This window comes from Eutrigla gurnardus (assembly GCF_963514095.1).
Source record: "Eutrigla gurnardus genome assembly, chromosome: 2".
NCBI classification, from domain to species: domain Eukaryota; kingdom Metazoa; phylum Chordata; class Actinopteri; order Perciformes; family Triglidae; genus Eutrigla; species Eutrigla gurnardus.
In genome coordinates, this window is record NC_139916.1 from 29,286,379 (window position 1) to 29,303,899 (window position 17,521).

General features: G+C 41.6%; 1 protein-coding gene across 1 annotated transcript in view; it reads left to right on the plus strand.

Moving 5' to 3' along the window:
- LOC311023650 (semaphorin-3D) overlaps positions 1-17,521 on the plus strand; it is a 75,768-nt gene that overhangs the window by 55,026 nt on the left and 3,221 nt on the right. The window contains exons 11-15 of the mRNA XM_084025625.1: positions 2,665-2,887; positions 9,489-9,577; positions 12,696-12,737; positions 13,672-13,829; positions 14,179-14,243. Coding sequence (XP_083881751.1) covers positions 2,665-2,887; positions 9,489-9,577; positions 12,696-12,737; positions 13,672-13,829; positions 14,179-14,243 — 577 coding nt within the window. The remainder of the gene's footprint in view (positions 1-2,664; positions 2,888-9,488; positions 9,578-12,695; positions 12,738-13,671; positions 13,830-14,178; positions 14,244-17,521) is intronic.

A 17,521-nucleotide genomic window follows, 5' to 3' on the forward strand; every position in this document is an offset into this window, starting at 1 on the left:
TCCTCCGGGAGGCTTCAACACCTCGGACGGGCCGAGCTCTCAGCTGTTGTTTGGTTCCCCTGCTCTCTGTGGAGTCGTACCCTGAGGTTGATTACAGAGGAGGTCACTGTGTGTGTGTGTGTGTGTGTGTGTGTGTGTGTGTGTGTGTGTGTGTGTGTGTGTGTGTGTGTGTGTGTATGATGGCAGGGGGATTAGAAGCAGAATGAAGCGGTGACAGAGAAGCCGTGGCCTCGACCTCTGATCACTGACTCACATAATGGCTTCCACGTTGCTGCAACACATTCTCCAACTCAACTCGTTTCACGTCCTTCCTTCATCCAGTTCATCAGTCTGCAGCGTTTCTGTCTCCGGCTCTGAAATCGCCCTCTTTCCATATTTCTGGGGTTATCGTCTCCTCAGGGGAAACGTTTATCAACAGGTTTGAAATAAATGAAAGTCATTTTTCCTTTTCTTCCCTCACGTTACCTTCCTTTCCTCCTGTCGGTTTAAACGCTGCGTCTTTATTGTTTCTCATATCAGGATTTTTGTAATGTGTAAGATGGAAAATGAAGGGGAAAAAATATAGATATCAGGATGGGACTTCCCATTGAATCTTTGCATAGAGGCAATTATTTTTAGTATTACATGTTTTCTGCAGTTATGTTTAAATATGTCGGCTGCACGGTGGTGTAGTGGGTAGCACTGTCGTCTTACAGCGAGAGGGTCCCGGGTTTGATTCCCGGGTCGGCCCGGGTTCCTTCTGTGTGGAGTTTGCATGTTCTCCCCGTGTGAGTGTGGGTTCTCTCTGGGTTCTCCGGCTTCCTCCCACAGTCCAAAGACATGCAGGATGGGGACCTGTCTGTCTCTACATGTCTCCCTGTGATAGACTGGTTACCTGTCTGTCTCTACATGTCAGCCCTGTGATAGACTGGTTACCTGTCTGTCTCTACATGTCGACCCTGTGATAGACTGGTTACCTGTCTGTCTCTATATATCAGCCCTGTGATAGACTGGTTACCTGTCTGTCTCTACATGTCAGCCCTGTGATAGACTGGTTACCTATCTGTCTCTACATGTCTCCCTGTGATAGACTGGTTACCTATCTGTCTCTACATGTCAGCCCTGTGATAGACTGGTTACCTGTCTGTCTCTAAATGTCGGCCCTGTGATAGACTGGTTACCTGTCTGTCTCTACATGTCATCCCTGTGATAGACTGGTTACCTGTCTGTCTCTACATGTATCCCTGTGATAGACTGGTTACCTGTCTGTCTCTACATGTCGACCCTGTGATAGACTGGTTACCTGTCTGTCTCTACATGTCAGCCCTGTGATAGACTGGTTACCTGTCTGTCTCTACATGTATCCCTGTGATAGACTGGTTACCTGTCTGTCTCTACATGTCTCCCTGTGATAGACTGGTTACCTGTCTGTCTCTACATGTCGGCCCTGTGATAGACTGGTTACCTGTCTGTCTCTACATGTCTCCCTGTGATAGACTGGTTACCTGTCTGTCTCTACATGTCTCCCTGTGATAGACTGGTTACCTGTCTGTCTCTACATGTCATCCCTGTGATAGACTGGTTACCTGTCTGTCTCTACATGTCTCCCTGCGATAGACTGGTTACCTGTCTGTCTCTACATGTCTCCCTGTGATAGACTGGTTACCTGTCTGTCTCTACATGTCTCCCTGTGATAGACTGGTTACCTGTCTGTCTCTACATGTCAGCCCTGTGATAGTCTGGTTACCTGTCTGTCTCTACATGTCTCCCTGTGATAGACTGGTTACCTGTCCAGGGTGTACCCTGCTTTCGCCCAATGATAGCTGGGATCGGCTCCAGCCCCCCCGCAACCCTGAATACAGGATAAGCGTTAGACAAAGGATGGATGTTTAAATATGCAAATGAGGCAAAATGCACTAATTTTCATACATTTCGAGAATATTAAATAAAGCCAGGTTCAAAATGATTTTTTTACAAAAATTATCTCTCTGTTTCACTCTATAAATAAAAATAACCTTTCAACAGCCATCCAAAAATAACATACGTTCTTCATGATTTTAGTAATAAAATGCTGTATAAATCAGACTATGATACATGAACAGTAAAAACAGAATAAAGATGGGAATCAATCTGTTCAGTTTGGTTGATGGAAGACAAAGAAGTAAAATAAACATCTAAATGTGTATTTGGGATGTTTTACTTTCCACTCGTCTGAAGAAGACATGGAAGATGAATAGACCATAATCTCTTAAACTTGAAAAAAAAAATTCATAAATGACTGGTACATACACACATATATATATATATATATATATATATATATATATATATATATATATATATATATATATATTTATAGTATCGTATATAATTGTATATAATATTCCTGTCAAATGATTTCAAACCCCGTAAACCGTATAACAAATAAGACAGATTCAACCTGACCTGAAGAGGTAAAAGTATTCAGTAAGGAAATATGTCAACAGCTGAGAAGTCAGAAACATCATTTGTTGCGTTCAGGTTCTCCTCCCTGTAATGAACGTTTGACCTTCAGAGTTACGTTCCACGAGTGTACGCTCAAATCATCCGTTATCCACAGTTATGATTGATCCCCCGACAACATCTTTGTGAATGTCCTGTTTTAAATCTTTATTGACCTTTATGTTGGTAATATTTCTCCCCCAGTGTCCCAGCGAGACGTACGACGTCCTCCACAAGTCCACCAAGGACTTCCCAGACGAGGTGGTGAGCTTCATGCGGCAGCACCAGCTGATGTGGGAGCCGGTCCTCCCTCTCGGGGCCAGACCCATCCTGACCCGGGTCAACGCGGCCTACATGTTCAAGAGGGTTGTAGTGGACCGGGTGGACGCCGAGGAAGGGCCGTACGATGTCTTACACCTGGGCACAGGTGAGGAGGAGGGCAGGAGGGGGATTAAAGGAGGATTTACTTAAAAGCAATGTATTTATAGTTCCTACACTAATATGGCATACGTTAGTTTGCAACAGAAGTAAGAAAACTTTGACTTTATTGTCTAATGGTGAATTACTTGTATGTAAAATATTGCTCAGGATAAAGTGAAACACTGAAATAAGTGGCGTCTGAAGATGAAGTGTAAAGTTGAAATAGTTTGTATTTTCACTTTTTTAAAGCCAAAAAGGATGAAACCTGAGTTTAAGTCATCGGTGATCAGTGACAGTTCATTGTAACGAATGTGTGTGAACTAAAGGAATAACAAAGACTGAGAAAGTGTGAAATAATAATCATAATAATAATAGTAATAATAAGCTTCATTAATGTGACACGTTTCTTCACAAAGTGGCTGCAAGAGAAAGAAAAACATATAAGAGAGCAAACAGTAATAGAAAAGCAAAAGCAAACAAGGAAACCTGAATAGGCGAAGACTTATGAGATGCAAGCTGAGGGAAGCTGACAGAGGCTTTCTTATGAAAACCAACGGGGGTTTAAAAGAAATGACTTCATGTTGATGGATGAGGTGCGGGACGACTTAGAGGAAGGATGCAACACTATCTACAGACAAATGAGAGACAGGATGGGGATGCTTCAATCCATTGTGAGCTACGCTTTGAGGGACGCGTGTTTGGTTGTGGATTACGTTTGCTCTTGACGTTTCACACACTTTTACTTTCATCCAAACCAGGATGTTTTCACTCACTAACCAGCTTTGGTGCCGAAAGCTAGCTATGTTGTTTTGTAGATGTTTGCGTGGTGTTTCAAACTGCAACCAGTTGATCCGGACATAAATCTGTTTGACTGAAAAGGTCATTGAAGGTGCAGTATGGTTGTATGAAAAAACAAAACAAAACTGGACAATGGTGTTTCTTTGGTTGCTCAAAGTTTAGACCTTAATATTCACCTTAATGTTAATGTTAACATTCATAAAACAAGACCGAATGTGTATTTTAGTGGAAATATTCATGTTAAGAAATGGGTTTGAACTTTTTGGGGCTCATTTAACATGTGGGACAAGAAGAACTAAATTATTTCTATCATCGGCAATCCATCCGCGGTGCAGCCATGTTTGTAGTCCATTGAAAGGGGAGAAGCTACTCTGTTGAATGATACCAAACACAAAACTCAGCCGACTTAAAATCCTGCGTACCCAGGGCAACGTCATCGTGTGGCAGGAAGCTTTTACGCAGAGCACAGGGGAGCCGACCGTACAGCACCGAATTGGATGAGTTTCACACAGTTTTATTGACACCGTGTGTTTTTCCACCATGGCGAAGAACATTCAGGACACCAAGAAGGACATGGCAGAGATTTCTGCGGCGGTCAGACGTTACATTTACTGTTTCTCAGGATTTCCTCACCTGGTCGGCCTCCCAGCTGAAATACTACCAGATGTCTTTGGAATGATTATTTTATTGTTCAGATTGTAAAGATGGTTACAGCAAACGTTTGGCATCATTCTGTTGTTAAATGTGTTTTGAAAAAATTGTTAGTGATTGAAAACGTGCTGAATATAGAACACACTGCAGGATTTTATAATCTGAACCGATTTTGAAATCGGGTTGCATCACACACGAAAGGAGAATCTCCGCCGATGTCTCTGATTGCAAACACAAACACACTAGAAGATTTGAGAACAGCGGGGCATCACACACTACAGGATGTTATGAAGATAATGGGAACAATGAATCCATGACGCCACGTGATCTCCCGGTAATCACCCTTAAAAAAATGCCTATTTCAGTGAAAAAGAAGATGTGGAGAGGAGTCTGCTAAATACGTAACTGTAATGTTATCCTCAGGGGAAAAAACACTGCACTGGGAAACACAATACAGGGTACCAGGTAATTACCTGGTCATTACCTGGTCATTACCTGGTAAACCTGCGGTCCAGCTGGCAGACACTTAAATCTCTGTGGTTAAATTCAGGTTATTTCCCGCAGCTCTCCTCGTTGTCCACACGGTTATGTGTCTCAGATGTTGCAGACAGTCCGTCTCCTGCCATGTTTACACCACCAGTCCAACACACCTTTGTTGCTTCATGTGTCGCCATTACCAAAGGTTACAAGTAGATGTGTCTCACTCTTACTACTGTGATTCAGTTAGGAAATTCCCAACGTAATATTATAAAACATGTTTAAATTTGTCGGAGCGGCGCCAATGGGTCTTACCAGACAATCTGGGCTGAACATCTGTGGCAAGGTGTCACCAGGAATCTCCTCCGACTGTCGGGAGGCTGAATCGGGTTAAATCAGCCCGATTCTCCTGTCGAGTGAACCCTGCTGAAGGTATTTCCAGAATCCTCAAAGAAAACAAAAAAATGAAGCTTCAAATCTATTTTCCAAATCTAGACAGAGTTGGTGGCTCTAAATTATATCCATGCATTTAAGAACCAAATATAAGACATTTTATGATAACCTAATTTTCCTGTATTTATTTTCCATTGTTTTAACTTTATTTATTTAAAATAGTACGTTATGTCTTACTTCCTAGATATAAAATACAACATAGAAACAGGTTCAAAATGTGTTTATACTGTAAACAACAGAATCTTTTTCATCCACATGATGAGAAGATTCTGTAAAATGATGACTTGAGTCATCATTTATTACACTAACACATAGTGTTAATATGAGTGGCACAAACCGAGTGAAAGCATCTTTCCACGACTCCACATTATGAAAGTGTGGAGTGTGGTTCATTTGTTCATCTGTTGTGTGTAAACATCCTGCACTCATTCATTATCTCTTAAAGCTGGACCACGAAGACGTCTACTGTTTCATCCCTCGGCAACACTGTTGAATGCTTCTTTAGCGTGTTCTCTCCTCCGTGACCACCTGTGCGTGTTCCACAGTGAACGCTTGATAAATGGCTGAGGTTATTTAGCAGTTGGTGACAGGCCGAGGGGCCGGAGGTGATCCAGATCTCCATACATCTCCTCTAAGTGGATTCCTCTCCAACATCTCTCATCCCCCCAGAGGCTGCTCATTTACCTGCCTGATTAATGTCCTCAAGCTCTTTCAAGTGCTCCAAATTTCCCGTCGAGTGATGAATCTTTTGACTCATCTTCTCGTCCGATAGATCATTCTATTTGTTGCTTTTTGTAAGAGTAGATCATTTTATTTATCGTGCTGCTCAGCCACGTGCTTACGTCAATGTGGTTTACTCTAATGATAAAATATACTTTGGAAACGTCTGCGGGTCACTCTGAGGTCATGCACTGAGTTGAGTTGTGGTTTCCTAATTCAGCTTTAAGCACATGTTCATCTCTCTTAATTCCACTTTAAATACCGTCTCTAAAAGCTTACGTAGACGACCTGCAGCTTTACATTTCTGCCTAAACTTTGTAAAACATTGGATGGCAGATGATTTCTTACAGCTCAATGCTTCACCCAGGCTTGTTCCAAGATTATAGAAGGTATTTCTGTTTCTGCTAAATCTCTCTTTGCAAAGTATCCTCATACAAAGCTTCATCCAGGTTCACCAATACATGGGTGATGTACAAATGGCAATACTTTTCATAGAAATACACATGGATGCATACTTAAAGTGATGGTTCGGAGTGAAATGCACCCTAGGTCATTTCCACCATGACATCCAGCCAAGTACCCCTTCGGAAGCATTTTTAGTGATGGTCAGCATTGGTCAAGATAGCCGCTATCAGCCGAATGGCTTAGTACTAGCGCTATGGTACAGTGTGTATATCTCGTAAATTACCCCACTAATAATGCATGGAATGTTACCAAACTTCTGCAGTAGTACACATAGGGTCTGTACTCACAAAACGAGGCATTTGAAAGTTTGTAAGTACATCAGGAGTTTATTTAAAAGAACACTTGCCTGATAGCTTCTATCCTCGGCTGCTATGCTACCGCAGCGTAGACGCCACTTCCGTGTTTACCCAGCCGATGCCGTGACGCGAGTTTCACGAGAGAGTATGAAAAAGTTTCGCTGAGTTTTTATAAATGCTTGTATTATCAGGTCAACAAGTGTTGACAAGTGTTGACCTGATAATACAAGCATTTATAAACATTTCGTTTTGTGAGTACGGACCCTATGTGTACTACTGCAGAAGTTTGGTAACATTCCATGCATTATTAGTGGGGACATTAACGAGATATACCCTCTGTACCATAGCGCTATTACTAAGCCATTCGGCTGATAGCCCTATCTTGACCAATGTTGGCCATCGCTAAAAATGCTTCCGAAGGGGTATTTGGCGGGATGTCATGGTGGAAATTACCTAGGGTGCATTTTACTCCGAACCATCACTTTAACGGGCCTAATGGGCTCAGACCCGTCACCTATGTCACTCATAAAGACTCAAAGACCGGGAAGACAAAATGACCACTCAGAAACCTGAAAGGACCAAGACTACCTCTAGACTCTAGACAAAATCAAAGCTGACCTATGCTTATGATTCAAAACCTGATGACCTTCATGGTGGTGCAGCTGTAACCTGGACCTACCTCACCTACTCCAACTCATCAAGGTCTTGATTGAGGACCTTCGTTAGTTAATTGGTTGAATCAGGTGTCTGAGTGCTGGGCTAAAACAAAAATCTGAACCCACCCCAGCCTTCTTGGATGAGATTGGATACTCCTGCTCTCATGCATCCATTAGCCCTTAAAGACAGAAACTTTAACCCCTGTCGGTTTTCTAAAATTGACTTGACTTGAGAAACAAGGAAACTGTCTGAAACTGAAACTGTCTGTCTGAAACTGAACAAATGTAGAAAATAACTGTCGGCCCAAAACAGTTAAACATCTAGTTATCGTACGCAGAGTCAGAGTCCACAAGAAGAATGCTGGCATGTCATGGTCAGCGACTCTTAACGTGTGGTCCGTCAGCATTCATGTTATTTTCATATTTTAAGACCGAGAGAAGAAGAAAAGGCCAAAAACATGACGGGAGCAGATTTCATCTTTAATCTCTGAAATGAAATGTCACAAAGGTCTCTGATGCTCGACATGCATCATGAGCCCATCTAGGGTCGGCTTGTTTGACAGGCTCATCTGTAGACACACACACACATGCATAAACACACATCCTGGCATCGCTGCAAACACACACACACATTTCCCACGGGGAGGTCTGTGATGTCAATGACGTTTCCTTGGAGCAGGGGTGCCCAACTCCGGTCCTGGAGAGCCCCTGTCCTGCATGTTTTAGGTTTCTCCCTGCTCTTACACACCTGATTCTAATGATGTGCTCATTATCAAGCAACTGAAGCTTGTCACAGGTTTGAAATTGTTTGAATCAGGTGTGTTAGAGCAGGGAGAAACCTAAAACATGCAGGACAGGGTCTATCCAGGACCGGAGTTGGGCACCCCTGCCTGGGAGCATCTGGACATTTGTGATGCACACAAAATTACTTTAAATTGTCCAATTGGTGAGCGCATGCTGATGTATCATTAACCTGTTACGTCGTTAGTTAGCTACGTTAGGGACCGTTGGGTATTTATGGAACGGACCACCAGAGGAAAATAGGGGGGTTTTGTCATGAAAAACAGCAACATTTCAAATGTAGTATGAAAATAAATCTCAGCAACACATTCATTTGTTTAAAGTAATTTTTTGTCCTTTTATTGCGGGAGGACAGCGTGAGAGTTAAAGCGGCGAGAGAGAGCGACGGCATGCTTTAAAAGAGGGCTGCAGAGGGGATTCAAACCCGGGACCGCTGCAGGGAGCCTCGGAACATGGGGCAGTAACACTACCACTGAGCTATCAGCACACTTATCACATTCATTTAATCAATCAGATCTAGTAGTGCTCTTGTGGCGGGGCAGTATGTTGTACAGATTGTGAAGGCAGAGTTGTGATTTTGGGCTATATAAATACAATGTAGTTGAATTTAATGTATCCCCCTTGTGTCACTTCTGATTGAAAAAAAAAAATACAAAAAGGCAGAGGCCAAAAAATAAGATGAGACAACCAAAAACTAAGATGGCAAAGGCCAAAACGCAGAACTCAGGGAATCACAAAGGCAATCCTCAAAACAATGGGTGGCGTCACAGTAACTAGGTCCACTTCTTATTTCCTGTCTTCCACAAGGAAAAGACAGACGGGCAGAAAAGATGCTCCTAGTCAGCACAAAAAAGCTGGTAAAAAAAACAAAACACTTAGTGAAACCAGCACGCAGCAAGAGTCCATTAATCAGCATGAATGGAAATGACTTTTCCCATTAAGCCATTAAAATCTCGTATAATAACCTTTCCATCAGCCTTACCACCACTTGTAATTCTGATGCCAGCCAACAACAACAACAACTGTTGATTTTCTTCAAATCAAAGACATCCTGTCCCATGAAGGGTTTTTGTGGTGAAGACCACCCTGATACTTAAAATGTAGCGTCTATAAAGACTTTCATGAGCTGTCAAAGTTGTTCAGGATTCAAAAAGTCTAAATGTGAATGAATCAACACTTCTTCCTGTGTTCTCTTGTTCATCAGCCCTCTCTACTCACTGAGTATATTATTACTACTGTGTCTTTCATACATGATATGTACTGAATATTATTCCCTGTTCTTGTGCTCCAGATGATGGAAAGGTGGTGAAGGCCGTGTCAGTCATCAAAGACAGCTGGGAAACGGAGGAGATCATTCTGGAGGAGCTGACTGTCTTCCAGGTGAGAGCCAGCTGTCAATAAAGTTTATTATAAAGACAACTTTCTTTATGTGACAAACCCACAGTAAACAAGGAACCTGGACATGTTGATCATTTTCTCAAGTTAACATATCAAATCTGAATCGTAGTGAACACTTGAGTTATTTCTTCTTCAGAAAAAGAGATATTGCATCCTAAAGGGAACATTTGTTCAAATAAATAATACTAGTCTATGGAGCAAAGCCTGGTCAGCGCTGGATGACTCTATGCTGTGATTGGCCTGTCTCAAAAGGCGCTCAAAGGGCAGGACTTAGAGAAGGTCAATTAAAGTAAGTGTTTGCAATAGTCAGGTTTTAGTGTAGATGCAAGCAAAGAAGTAAAATAAATTGAAGCAAATGCAAACATGGATTTACTTCAATCCATCATAATTTCTCTGTTTTTTATTCTTTTTTCCACCATGAAAGAAAATTTTCTTCGTCATTGATATACAGAAGGTTATTTTGTGGGTGAACTGTTCCTTTAAGGTCCCGTAATGCAGCCAACCACACTCCTGTAGCTTCACAGGACTTTTATGGCTAACATCCCAGAGCCTGTTTTGGTGTCTCCCACTACCCATCTGCCAGTGCTGCACCATGGGACCAGGCCCTACTCCATGGGACCAGGTCCTACTCCATGGGACCAGGTCCTGCACCATGGGACCAGGTCCTGCACCATGGGACCAGGTCCTGCATGTAGTTTCCAGTGGAATATATTCGTCTGGAATAACTCCACTAAACAGAAAAACAGATAGCAGGGCACATATTTCCCAAGGTCCTCTATGTAAATAAACTGGGAAGACGAAGGGCGTGAGGAGGGCAGAGATATATATAATATACGGTAGGACAAGAAGAGACAGAAATAGAGGAGGGAAACAAAGAGTACACAAGAGGGTTTAGGGCTTTAAAAGAGAGAACAGGTGAAGGGAAGGAAGAAAGAAATAACAAAAAAAAACAGGATGTCAGACGGACTTTGTCTGTTTACGTGTAACTGAGATTAAAACAGGAAGTTACCCATTTCCACCAGCAGGGACAGCCATGACAACTGGTTGGGTCCCAAATCACTCACTAGAGGAGAGGTCTCTGTAGAGGACTACATAGAGGACTATCTAGAGGTCTCTGTAGAGGACTATGTAGTGGACTATGTAGAGGACTATATAGATGACTATGTAGAGGACTATGTAGAGGACTATAAAGAGGACTATGTAGAGGACTATGTAGAGGACTATGTAGAGGACTATATTGAGGACTATGTAGAGGACTATAAAGAGGACTATGTAGAGGTCTCTGTAGAGGACTATGTAGAGGACTATGTAGAGGACTATATAGATGACTATGTAGAGGACTATAAAGAGGACTATGTAGAGGACTATGTAGAGGACTATATAGAGGACTATGTAGAGGACTATGTAGAGGACTATGTAGATGACTATATAGAGGACTATGTAGAGGACTATAAATAGGACTATGTAGAGGTCTCTGTAGAGGACTATGTAGAGGACTATGTAGAGGACTATAAAGAGGACTATGTAGAGGACTATGAAGAGGACTATGTAGAGGACTATGTAGAGGACTATAAATAGGACTATGTAGATGTCTCTGTAGAGGACTATGTAGAGGACTATAAAGAGGACTATGTAGAGGTCTCTGTAGAGGACTATGTAGAGGACTATATAGAGGACTATGTAGAGGACTATAAAGAGGACTATGTAGAGGTCTCTGTAGAGGACTATATAGAGGACCATGTAGAGGACTATGTAGAGGATTATATAGAGGACTATGTAGAGGACTATGTAGTGGACTATATCGAGGACTATGTAGAGGACTATATAGAGGACTATGTAGTGGACTTTATAGAGGACTATGTAGAGGACTATATAGAGGACTATGTAGAGGATTATATAGAGGACTCTGTAGAGTCCACTATATAATAATGGGATACTTTGAGTCCACTATATAATAATGGGATACTTTGAGTCCACTATATAATAATGGGATACTTTGAGTCCACTATATAATAAGTGCCCCTAGTCATTCAGACAGCACCACAACAGGGAGAACTCACTATAATGTGCTTATTCCTTATCTTTCTGACGGGGTTTCACTTGAACGGTTGGTCAGTCTGCTGGCTGTGACGGGACACAGGAGAGCCAGATCCCTCTGAAGATACTTGGTCTCATATTCGGAGCCTCCTCCTTCAGGCCGACCCCACCGCTCAGAGTGGTCAAGGGTCATTTACTCCCTTTGTGAAACTCTGAAACAAGTCAGTGAGCTAGAAAAATGGAGCTGTGGGTCGTTTATCCCCCTGGAGAAGAAAGAGGCTCATTAGATTTCTAATCTGCACTGACCTCACATTGAGCTCTGAGGCATTCCTCAACCTCTGCACCGCTGAAATGTCAGGTTATGGTTATGGTGTCCGTCCTAAAAGCCGCATAATCTCCCTCACATTATTAATATATATTTATTTTATATTAGGTTTGATGGACAAGGCGAAGCAAATGTAAGTTACAAGGCACTATAACAACAGAAACGTGGGACAAAACTCTGATAAAACAGTACAATAACAGAACAATTAAAACAAATCAATACAATATTTATTTATTTATTCATTTTTAAAATGGTGTTTATTATGTCAATCTTGCCGTTCATTTATCATTCACCTTGGTATTTATCTTTTTCTCTGTGAAGCACTGGGAAGTTATTATATTATTCTAAATTAAAACAAAATTAAATAAGAGCAAAAGTCAATTAAACAATAAATAAATCTGCATGCAGTCTTACAATGCAGCTGTTTTCTTTGATTCACCAGGAACCAGACAAATCCAGGCTGATAAATAAAAATCTGCTGTTTATTAGAATCTGAATCGACTTACAATATTCTTGACTTTGTTTGTTTTATTACCAGAAATAGAAAGCTAGCATAATATAAATCAGAAAAGAAAATAAGAAATCAATTCTCTACATGTAATCACATGTTCAGTAAGTAAACAAAACAAATAGTGCAAAGAAATACAATCTGAATAAAATGACATCATCATCACAAACATCCATGAACATAATTATTATGCTGAATGTATAAATGCTGTTGTATGTTTTGTCCTGCAGAGTCCCACTCCCATCCTGAGTCTGGAGCTGTCCACCAAGAGAGTAGGTCTACTTCTCTGTCTGTCTGCCTGTCTGTCTGTCTGACTGTCTGTCTGTCTGCCTGTCTATCTATCTGATTGTCTGTCTGTCTGTCTGTCTGTCTGCCTGTCTATCTATCTGATTGTCTGTCTGTCTGTCTGTCTGTCTGTCTGTCTGTCTGTCTGACTGTCTGTCTGACTGTCTAACTGTCTGTCTATCTGACTGTCTCTCTAACTGTCTGTCTATCTGACTGACTGTCTAACTGTCTGTCTGTCTGTCTGTCTGTCTGTCTGTCTGACTGTCTAACTGTCTGTCTAACTGTCTGTCTGTCTATCTGACTGTCTCTCTAACTGTCTGTCTATCTGACTGTCTATCTATCTGATTGTTTGTCTGTCTGTCTGTCTGACTGTCTGTCTGTCTGTCTGTCTGTCTGTCTGTCTAACTGTCTGTCTGACTGTCTGTCTGTCTGTCTGTCTGTCTGACTGTCTACCTGTCAGACGTCTGTCTTTGGACTGATATCCATAACTGGTTCTTATTGAAAGTTGATAATATTCTGTAATGTACAACTTGGATACTATGGATAGTATTTCAGATGGTGTTAATCTCCTGATTATTTTGAGCAAATATTAATTCATACATAAGTGGATCGGCATCGCTCCCTTTTACACTGGGTTCATGTTTTATCTCAGTTCTCGTACGATGCTCTTTTGTGCTCAATAAATACATAAATATAAATATATATATATATATATACATATATACATATATATATGTATATATATATAAACCAATGTTCAAACTGTTAGGCATTTGTCCTTGATTGTTCCGACCAAAGAAAACTGTGGTTCACGATATAAATGACACTAAAACATACTGGAATCTTTTTAACATTTTGTCAAGAAACAAATACTTTCATCGCATCACAGGTTTATTCCCTCTCGCTGCCTCTCCTCCACAGCAACAGCTGTATGTGTCCAGTGAGCTCGGCGTGGCCCAGCTGAGCCTCCAGAGGTGTGAGCTGTACGGGGCCGACTGTGCCGAGTGCTGCCTGGCCAGAGACCCCTACTGCTCCTGGGACGGTCAGACCTGCTCCAGGTACTTCCCCAGCAGCAAGAGGTAAAGACACACGCCTATATTCAAGTAGGGTTATGTAGCGCAGTATCATTCAGAGCATGGTACATGAAAACAAAATAACAATGTGCAAATAAAGGAAGTCAAAGCATACATATATATATAAATACTTTCTGACAAGCGTTAAGCCTCCAGGGTGAAAGTCCTGTGTTTTATCGTGTAACTTCCAATAACAGTCACTGGTAGATCTATTGTTTAATAGGTGAACAATATGAGCAGGGATCTGACCTGAGGGGTCAGCTGCACTTTCAAATACGTTTCTTGTACTGACAAGTACAAGCTTATACGAAGCAGACATATTGTAAATGTGTGTGTTTCTTTGTGTGTGTGTTAGGCGTGCACGGAGACAGGATATAAAGTACGGAGACCCCTGGAGTCAGTGCCCGATCACAGAGGACGGTAAGGATTTCCTCCGTCGCATGTCAATCATTATGTTCGCTTACATAACGGATGACCAACTTGGGTCGTTACTAAGAACACACTCCCCTCTCACCTGCACACTTTGATTGATTACGTATGCTGAAGTTGCATTGCAGAGATGAAACACGTGATGATGTGGTCTGCCAAGTCCACATTCTCATTCACCTTTGTATGGTATTTTCTCTCTGAGAAGCCCTTTGTTTTTTGGTTTGATAAGGAATATTATATACATAATAGTGAATAAATATATTATAATATAAGATATGTTATTCTAATAATATATAGAGTGTAACATAAAGCTTATTCTAGATAAACTATAAAACGATATGTGAAATATTAAATTACAGTTTTTCTCTGTCGCTTTGGTGCTATTCTCACATCACTATTAACATTTGCACAGCAGCACAAAACAATTAGTGCAAACTGCAAAACCTAGTGGATGACCTGCAAAAGCACGTCACCTGCTCAAAATGGATAGTCCATCCCTCAAAAGCAAGTATTCATGTCAGTGAAACTGCCAGAGTCATCAAAATGAGAAGTCTTGACACCATTGTTTATGAACAAGATATTAAAATGGATTTGTCATGTTTTCATTATGACAGTTTAGTCTCTCAGTGTTTTCCAATGCAAAAAAAGGGTCAGAACTCGGTGACACTACCTGAAAATGCTCAAGACAGCACTATACACTACTGGTACAGCCATTTGAAAACTACAGTAAAGTTACACATTGCTGTAGTTAGGGGAGTAAGTGAGTACAAGACACTAAATACGTACGTTTCACATTTTTACTGTATCTGCTCTTTGTAATTTTACAGCATTGTGCAAAAGAAAAATACACTACAGTCACTTATTTAGACCAAATATAACAAACTTTTTGGTAGAGCTTCAATTCACAGTGGTTCTTCCAACATTTGGTTGCACCCTCCGACCAGCCTCAGCCATTGTGAGGCTGTGATTGACAACATGGTCCACAACTGTAGCCCTAATTTCAGTAGGAATCTGTCTATGTATTTAGCCTCTTCTCCCTCTTCCTCTGTTTTGTAGAATACACACTATGTCCTGCTCGGTTCATATACACTTGCCAAGTGAGGGTTCATGGGATTCATCCCTGAGTGACGGTGAACAAGTGGCTCGTCATTGATTACAACTAATACTTCTCACACCTCCTCCTGAGTGAAAGCCGAAGTTCACCTGAGAGCAACTGTTCAATTTCGGAGACATTTCCGGGGAAAAAAATGATAAAGAAAGGTATAAAATTTGCTTGACAGAATTTGATAACTAGTTCAACAGTTTTGTATGTAATGACTCAAGCAATGAAATGAAGACTATTATTTTTATTGGGTACGACTATTCAGCATCCATAAGTATAGTTAATTTTGACTGACATGACATAAGCAAATGATAATGTTATAAAACAGCAGAGAATTGTATGAAAGCAACTGATGCATGTCTAAAAGCATTTGCAATTTGTTCAGAGGAAGGAGAAATTGCTACTATGATGTGCACAAATGACTAAATGTTGTGGAGGTGGAACTAATAGTTATGAGAATTTTCCATCTGATCTGAGAAAAGCACCAAAGCGACTGAGAAAAACTGTAAATGGAGAAGTTATTATTTCCTTTTATATTTTCACACATGCAGTAATTTGTCCAATGTCAAGTCTCTATTTGATCATGGGATAAGACATATGATCGTGTGTGTGTGTGTGTGTGTGTGTGTGTGTGTGTGTGTGTGTGTGTGTGTGTGTGTGTGCTTCTTAACTGGTACCTACTCTGCACTAGGACCATCATAGTCTGCACTAGAACCATCATAGTCTGCACTAGGACCATCATAGTCTGCACTAGGACCATCATAGTCTGCACTAGGACCATCATAGTCTGCACTAGGACCATCATAGTGTTGGGGTTGTAGCAGGAGCAGATTTGGTTATCAACAGCTAATTATTAATGTCAATATGATTATCGGTATTAATAATTATATTTAATATATTATCATGATATAATCATGAATAAACGGGGCACCACCCTGGGATCAGGGAAAAGATAACCTAAAACTGTATTCAGTCTCAATATGAAGGTTTTATACTCACATGCCAATCATCGTGATCGTTGGCATAGAAGTATAAAAACAATCTAACAATTAAAAAGGCGTGAAATTCAAGCACTAGCCTTCACAACCTGCTGTTATCCAGTGACATATACACAACAAGCACAAGAGACCGCTAGTTATAATATAATAAGATTTATTACAATCAGTAATAATGATCACAATCAATAACACTGCAATTAACAAAGCCTTATTACCTAACTACCTAACACACAAAGCTAAGCTTAAACAAAGGGAGATACACACGTGGAGTGTGTGTGTGTGCGTATGTGTGTACGTGCGTGCGTGCATGTGCATGTGTGTGTGTGTGTGTGTGCGTGTGTGTCGAGAGAGAGAGAGAGAGAGAGGGATGGCTATGTGCGGCCACCAGATGGAGCTATTCCTCGCAGCGTTCAGGGGCGGAGCCACTGAGGTTCGATGGAGTAGCGAGAGAGAGAGAGAGAGAGAGATAGCCGTATGTAGCCACCAGATGTAGCTATGTCCCTAGCGTCCGCCGGGAACAGCTGGCTTAGGACACGTGTGTGCGGCGTGTATGTGTGTGTGTGTTAGCGGGACACAAACAAAGAGAGAGAGAATGCGCGAGCGATATTCTGAGGCTCAGAAGGCGTGCCGCTATCACACGGGCGCGCGTGAATGAACTGGCGTTTATTCCGCGAGACCGGTCTTTTAACTGATAGTAGAGGCTTTCTGAGCTCGCGAATATGGCGGAGGTTAGCGAAAACACTGTTACAGAAATCAACCCAGCTGCGTGGGTACACGATCAGCATTCGAATACAGCAGCACATGAACAAACGGACTCGGCGGTCCGCGATCAGAACTTAAAACACATTAACAAGAATTACAAGCATGTCCTACACTATCGAATCTCTGCTTCTGCCCAGACAAATAGCCTCTTACTTTGTCGATGTGAGATGCGTCGATGTGAGGGTTTCGTCCCGTGCGGTGATGGCGTTCCTTGACGCCGGCAACGGACGGTAGTTCGTGGGCGCTCGTTCAGCGCCGGATCCAATTGGTTGAAGAAAACCGTTAGTAATTCTTCCTTCTGCAGGAAACGATGAACAATCGCGGGGCTCTGCGATTTAGTCAGCTGATTTCAGACAAAGACGGGTCGAGTTATCCGTTCTGCTGGCAGCTGGGACGAAGAAAGTTTT